Raw genomic sequence first — 7,363 nt, 5'->3', positions numbered from 1 at the left:
GGTGGAGTAGACTCAATCAGACAAATAGTCTAATTCTGCTCCTATGTCGCATGGCCTTATGGTCTAAAGAGAAAGTGATTAGTGTTGTGCTGGTTGGTGAACTGAATTGTAGAAGGGAAATCACTGTTCCTGATGGTAATTGGAGGATGTCATTGTGCAGGGACTGTGATTGGAGGATGTCATTGTGCAGGGGGACTGTGATTGGAGGATGGCATTGTGCAGAGGGATTCTGATTGGAGGATAGCATTGTGCAGAGGGACTGTGATTGGAGGATGTGATTGTGCAGAGGGACTCTGATTGGAGGATGGCATTGTGCAGAGGGACTGTGATTGGAGGATGGCATTGTGCAGAGGGACTGTGATTGGAGAAGGCAGCATGGTGCAGAAGAACTGATAGTGATGGGAGAAGTTGTGGTGCAGAGGGGCTAACTGTGACTGGAGAAGATGGTGCCGAGGGATCGATGGTGACTGGAGAAGACAGCATGGTGCAGAGGGATTGACGTAGCAGCACTGCTGAAAGGGTTGCCTAATGTGAGTAGACAAAACAAGGCAGCTGAACAAAGTGGGTGTGGAACATGGATTTCCCTGGGTCCAGGTTCCAACTTGATCTCAGACACTGTCTGCGTGAAGTTTGCATACTCCCCCTGTGACCATGTGGGTTCACCTGGATGCTACGGTTTCCTCCGATGTCCTGCAGAAACAGGAACAGCTTCTTCCCCTCCACCATCTGATTTCTGATTTAGGAACAGCTCCTTCCCACTGCCATCAGGTTTCTGGCTGGCTGCATCACCAGCTGGTATGAAAGTGCCAAGGCAGAGGATCAGATAAAGTTGAGGGTTGTAAACTCAGCCAGCTCTATCATGGGCACTAGCTTCCCCACTAGCGAAGAAATTTTCAGAAGGCCAGGCCTTGCAAGGCAGCGTCCATCATTAAGGACCCCCGTCTCCCAGCACACGCCCTCTTCTCATTGCTACCCATCAGGGAGGAGGTACAGGAGGCTGAAGACCCACACTCAACGATTCAGGAACAGCTTCTTCCCCTCAGCCATCAGATTTCTGAACAGTCCATGAATAGAACCTCAGTACTTCGTTCTCTTTTTGAGCTAGTTATTTCTTAATATATTTCTTCTTGCAAATTATTATATCTTTTATTGCAGTGAACTGCTTCTGCAAAACAATAAATTTAATGACATCTGTCAGTGATTATAAACTGGATTCTGATTCAGACATGATCGTAGATAACCTGACAACTGTAATTACTACCTAGGGCGGTTAAGTAGTAAAAATACCAGAAGGGAGTGTTGTCGGGGAACTGTGAGAAGGCAGGGGTCGATTTTGCACATCAAGGCCCATTCAGCCAGAGCCATGGATCTGAGAGACCTCTGGGGAAGTTGAGCAGGGCTTGGTTTTTACCCAGCACCTTTCTGATGGCAGGTCATGAAACTGAAGCATTGACTCCTGTTTCTCTCCGAACGGACGCCGCCTGACCTGCTGAGTGTTTCTACCGTTTTCTGTTTTTAATTCAGACTTTCAGCACCCACAGTTTGTTGATTTTCATTGACTTGAGTGTAAGAGCCTGCCAAAGGCAATGTGGGCGGAATGTACTTTAAACTCTCAAGTGTAAAAGTTGTTGGGAAAATTACAAACTCCAATTCTGAGAGAAAGAGAAACAGATTGAGTTTTAAAAAAGAACTGAGTTTTATAAACAAAAACAACAGGAACTCCACGCCCTCCGCACTAATCCTAACCTTATTATTAAACCCGCCGATAAGGAGGGTGCTGTTGTAGTCTGGCGTACTGACCTCTACCTTGCCGAGGCACAGCGACAACTTGCAGATACCTCCTCTTATTTACCCCTCGATCGTGACCCCACTATGGAGCACCAGGCCATTGTCTCGCACACCATCACCGACTTTATCCACCCAGGGGATCTCCCATCCACTGCTACCAACCTTACAGTTCCCACACCCCGCACTTCCCGTTTCTACCTCCTACCCAAGATCCACAAAACTGCCTGCCCTGGCCGACCTATTGTCTCAGCTTGCTCCTGCCCAACCAAACTCATTTCTGCATACCTCGACACAGTTTTATCACCCCTTGTTCAATCCCTTCCGACCTATGTTCGTGACACTTCTCACGCTCTTAAACTTTTCGATGATTTTAAGAACCCTGGCCCCCACCACTTTATTTTCACCATGGATGTCCAGTCCCTATATACTTCCATCCCCCATCAGGAAGGTCTCAAAGCTCTACGCTTCTTTTTGGATTCCAGACCTAATCAGTTCCCCTTTACCACCAGTCTGCTCCGTCTAGCGGAATTAGTCCTTACTCTTAATAATTTCTCCTTTGGCTCCTCCCACTTCCTCCAAACCAAAGGTGTAGCTATGGGCACCCGTATAGGTCCTAGCTATGCCTGCCTTTTTGTTGGCTTTGTGGAACAATCTATGTTCCGTGCCTATTCTGGTATCTGTCCCCCACTTTTCCTTCGCTACATCGACAACTGCATTGGCGCTGCTTCCTGCATGCATACAGAACTCGTTGACTTTATTAACTTTGCCTCCAACTTTCACCCTGCCCTCAAGTTTACCTGGTCTATTTCCAACACCTCCCTCCCCTTTCTAGATCTTTCTGTCTCTGTCTCTGGAGACAACTTATCCACTGATGTTTACTATAAGCCTACTGACTCTCACAGCTATCTGGACTATTCCTCTTCTCACCCTGTCTCTTGCAAAAACGCCATCCCCTTCTCGCAATTCCTCCATCTCCGCCGCATCTGCTCTCAGGATGAGGCTTTTCATTCTAGGACAAGGGAGATGTCTTCCTTGTTTAAAGAAAGGGGCTTCCCTTCCTCCACTATCAACTCTGCTCTTAAACGCATCTCCCCCATTTCACGTACATCTGCTCTCACTCCATCCTCCCGCCACCCCACTAGGAATAGGGTTTCCCTGGTCCTCACCTACCACCCCACCAGCCTCCGGGTCCAACATATTATTCTCCATAACTTCCGCCACCTCCAACGGGATCGCACCACTAAGCACATCTTTCCCTCCCCCCCTCTCTCTGCATTCCGCAGGGATCGCTCCCTACGCAACTCCCTTGTCCATTCGTACCCCCCATCCCTCCCCACTGATCTCCCTCCTGGCACTTATCCGTGTAAGCGGAACAAGTGCTACACATGCCCTTACACTTCCTCCCTTACCACCATTCAGGGCCCCAAACAGTCCTTCCAGGTGAGGCGACACTTCAGCTGTGAGTCGACTGGGGTGATATACTGCGTCCGGTGCTCCTGATGTGGCCTTTTATATATTGGTGAGACCCGACGCAGACTGGGAGACTGCTTTGCTGAACATCTACGCTCTGTCCGCCAGAGAAAGCAGGATCTCCCAGTGGCCACACATTTTAATTCCACATCCTATTCCCATTCTGATATGTCTATCCACGGCCTCCTCTACTGTAAAGATGAAGCCACACTCAGGTTGGAGGAACAACACCTTATATTCTGTCTGGGTAGCCTCCAACCTGATGGCATGAACATCGACTTCTCTAACTTCCGCTAAGGCCCCACCTGCCCCTCATACCCTATCCGTTATTTATTTTTATGCACACATTCTTTCTCTCACTCTCCTTTTTCTCCCTCTGTCCCTCTGACTATACCCCTTGCCCATCCTCCGGGTCCCCCCCCCCCACTTGTCTTTCTTCCCGGACCTCCTGTCCCATGATCCTCTCGTATCCCTTTTGCCAATCACCTGTCCAACTCTTGGCTCCATCCCTCCCCCTCCTGTCTTCTCCTATCATTTTGGATCTCCCCCTCCCCCTCCCACTTTCAAATCTCTTACTCACTCTTCCTTCAGTTAGTCCTGACGAAGGGTCTCAGCCTGAAACGTCGACTGTACCTCTTCCTAGAGATGCTGCCTGGCCTGCTGCGTTCACCAGCAACTTTGATGTATGTTGCTTGAGTTTTATAAATCTCGCCAAGCAGCGGCCCTGACGTGTCAAAGCTCCCCCTGCTGCTGCGAGTGCAGAGGTGCAGGGCGATCGGGTGCTGGTGAACTGGTTTACACTCAATGCTGTATGTCTCAACACTCAGTTTCTACTTCATTCGGTACCTCCTGTACCTCCTGTACTTTATAAGGTGGCCACTGAGTATGCATTGGTATCGGTTTATTACTGTCACATGTATACATTCTTGCATGCTGTTCATACGGATCAGAATCAGAAGCAGGTTTAATATCACCGGCATATGCCGTGGAATTTGTTAACTTTATGGTAGCAGTACAATGCAATACATGATAATATAGGCAAAACTGTGAATTACGGTAAGTTAAATTAAATAAGTAGGGTAAAAATAGAAGTAAGAAAGAAGTGGGGTAGTGTTCATGGATTCAACGTCCTTTCAGGAATCGGACGGCAGAGGGGAAGAAGCTGTTCCTGAATCGCTGAGTGTGTGCCTTCAGGCTCCTGTACCTCCTCCCTGATGACAAGAGGGCACACCCCGGGTGATGGGGTCCTAAATGATGGATGCTGCCTTTTTGAGGCATCACTCCTTGAAGATGTCCTGGATACTACAGAAGATAGTGCCCATGATGGAGCTGACTGAGATTACAACCCTTTGGAGATAACTTTGATCCTGTGCAGTAGCACCCCCCGACCACACCATACAGTGATGCAGCCAGTCAGAATGCTTTCCATGGTACACTTGCAAGTGTTTTTGGTGACATAGCAAATCTCCTCAAGCTCCTAATGAAATTAGCCACTATCTTGCCTTCTTTACAGCTGCAGTCGGGACCAGGTTAGGTCCTTAGGGACACACACAAAAAATGCTGGTGGACGCAGCAGGCCAGGCAGCATCTATAGGAGGAGGTACAGTCGACGGGGTCTCGGCCCAAAACATCGACTGTACCTCTTCCTATAGATGCTGCCTGGCCTGTCGCGTCCACCAGCATTTTTTGTGTGTGTTGCTTGAATTTCCAGCATCTGCAGAATACCTCGTGTTTGCATAGATCCTTAGAGATATTGACACCCAGGAACTTGAAATTGCTCACTCTCTCCACTTCTGATCCTTCCACAGTCCATTGAGGTAGAACAAGGGAAAACAATGACATCATGTAAAATAAAGTGTGTGTCTTCAACCTTCTGTATCTCCTCCCTGATGGTAGAAATGACAAGAGGGCGTGTCCCTGGATGGTGAGGATCCTCGGCGCTGAACGCTGCCCTCTCGAGGCAGTGCCTCTTGAGGATGTCTCTGACGGCAGGGAGGGTTGTGCCTGAGATGGAGCTGGCCGAGTCAACAACCTTCCCCGGCCCCTCGCAGTCCTCCACATTGGAGCCTCCACACCAGGCTGTGGGCAACCAGTCAGAATGCTCTCCACTGGACATCTTCAGACACCTGCGAGGAACAGCAAGACGGCAATCCTCGCTGAGGAAGGGCCCAACACACGTAGCATTTTAGTTTTGCTAAATATGACAAACCGTAGATCCTCATCCACCTCAACTCTGAACTGATTTCACAACGGACAGGCTCACTATCAACAACTCTACAACTCTCGGTCTCAGTATTATTTATTTACTTTTTGCATGATTTGTCTTCTTTTTCGGATTGGTCAGTCCTTGTTTATGTATAGATTTTCATAAATTCTGTTGCACTTCTTTACTTCCCTGAAAATAGCTGAAAGAAAATGAATCTCAGTGTGTAGTAAGTCATGACAGAATGGTGGAGCAGACTCAATAGGCCAAATGGCCTAATTCTGTTTCCACGAGGAATTCTGCAGATGCTGGAAATTCAGGCAACACACATCAAAGTTGCTGGTGAACGCAGCAGGCCAGGCAGCATCTCTAGGAAGAGGTACAGTCGATGTTTTTTTGTGTGTAATTCTGTTTCCTATGTTTTTTGGTAAGGCTGGATTATTTTAAGACCATAAGATGTGGGAGCAGAGTTAGGCCATTTGGCCCAATGAATCGGCTCTGCTATTTCATCATGGCTGACCCATTTCCCTCTCAGCCCCAACCTCCTATCTTTGCCCTGTATCCCTTCATGCCCTGACTAATCACGAATCTATCAGCCTCTGCCTTAAATATACCCAAAGACAAGGCCTCCACAGCCATCTGTGGCAATGAATTCCACAGATTCACCACCCTCTGGCTAAAGAAATTCCTCCCCACCTCCATTCTTAAAGGGCACCTCTTTATTCTGAGGCCGTGTCCTCTGGTCCTAGACTCTCCCAGCATAGGAAGCATCCTCTCCACATCCACTCTATCAAGGCCTTTCACCATTGGATAGGTTTCAATGAGGTCCCCCCTCATTCTTCTGAATTCTATGAAGTACAGGCCCCGAGCCATCAGACAGACTTCATATGACAATTCTGATGCTTTCCTTTCTCCAGGCCACCTGTCTTTGGATGAGTTTATCGATGGAGCTCGCAAGGATAAATGGGTAATGAAGATGCTGCAGATGGACGTGAATCCCGGTAGTTGGATTAATGAGCAGAGACGGAAAAGTGCTTTGTTTTAATCGTGCAGTAAAATGCCACAGGATTTGACAAATTTGTAAGCACTTAGATGTAGGAATATATAATACAAGCAGTGGTTAGTTGGTTGTGTAGAATACTGCAAGTCCAGTTCATTGGCGAGAACTAGGCCCTCGAGTCGCAGGGTCGCCTGTTTCAGCCGCCCAGGAGAAGCGACACCGGAGGAGAGCAGAGGTCTCTGTGGGCCTGCTGGAATCCCTGCTGGAATCCCGCTGGTTTGGGGGACTGGCCCCTCCCATCGGTGCCGCACCCCCCAGTATTTGCTCAGTGCTGCCCCTCCAGTGTTCACTTGATGCTAACCCTCAGTTGTTTGCTCGGTGCTGCCCCCCAGTGTTCGCTTGACGCTAACCCTCAGTTGTTTGCTCGGTGCTGCCCCCCAGTGTTCGCTTGATGCTAACCCTCCATTGTTTGCTCGGTGCTGCCCCCCAGTGTTCGCTTGATGCTAACCCTCAGTTGTTTGCTCGGTGCTGCCCTCCAGTGTTCATTCAGTGGAAGAACAAGCTGGACCAGGATAACTTACCATCAATCTACAACAGGCCATGCCACGCAGAGACTTGGGCTATATTTTTTTTTCTATGTGACTGTATGTTTTTCTGCTGTCCTTGTCATATGTGCTATTCATGCTATATGCTATGTGTTGTGGGTAATGTGATTTACACCTTGGCCCTGCAGGAACACAGTTTTGTTTGGCTGTATTCATGTATGGTTGAATGATAATTAAATTTGAACTTAAACTTGATCCACCTAACACACCAATTTTTTTTAAAGAAATGTTCCTCTTAGAAACTCTGTGATGTGGAAGAGGTGAATCACAGGAAGGTAAATTCATTGATTTCTTTTA

General features: G+C 48.2%; 1 protein-coding gene across 1 annotated transcript in view; it reads left to right on the top strand.

Annotated features, from left to right (window-relative positions):
- Positions 1-6,506, top strand: part of guca1b (guanylate cyclase activator 1B) — an 18,596-nt gene extending 12,090 nt beyond the window's left edge. Inside the window, exon 4 of the mRNA XM_072278965.1 lies at positions 6,379-6,506. Within this exon, the coding sequence (XP_072135066.1) occupies positions 6,379-6,506 (128 nt within the window). The remainder of the gene's footprint in view (positions 1-6,378) is intronic.
- Positions 6,507-7,363: the final 857 nt, after the last annotated feature.

The sequence above is a fragment of the Mobula birostris genome, chromosome 14 (genome assembly GCF_030028105.1).
Source record: "Mobula birostris isolate sMobBir1 chromosome 14, sMobBir1.hap1, whole genome shotgun sequence".
In the NCBI taxonomy this organism is placed as follows: Eukaryota; Metazoa; Chordata; class Chondrichthyes; order Myliobatiformes; family Myliobatidae; genus Mobula; species Mobula birostris.
The sequence above is the reverse complement of the archived record's forward strand: the minus strand, read 5'-3'. Positions and strand labels throughout refer to the sequence as shown.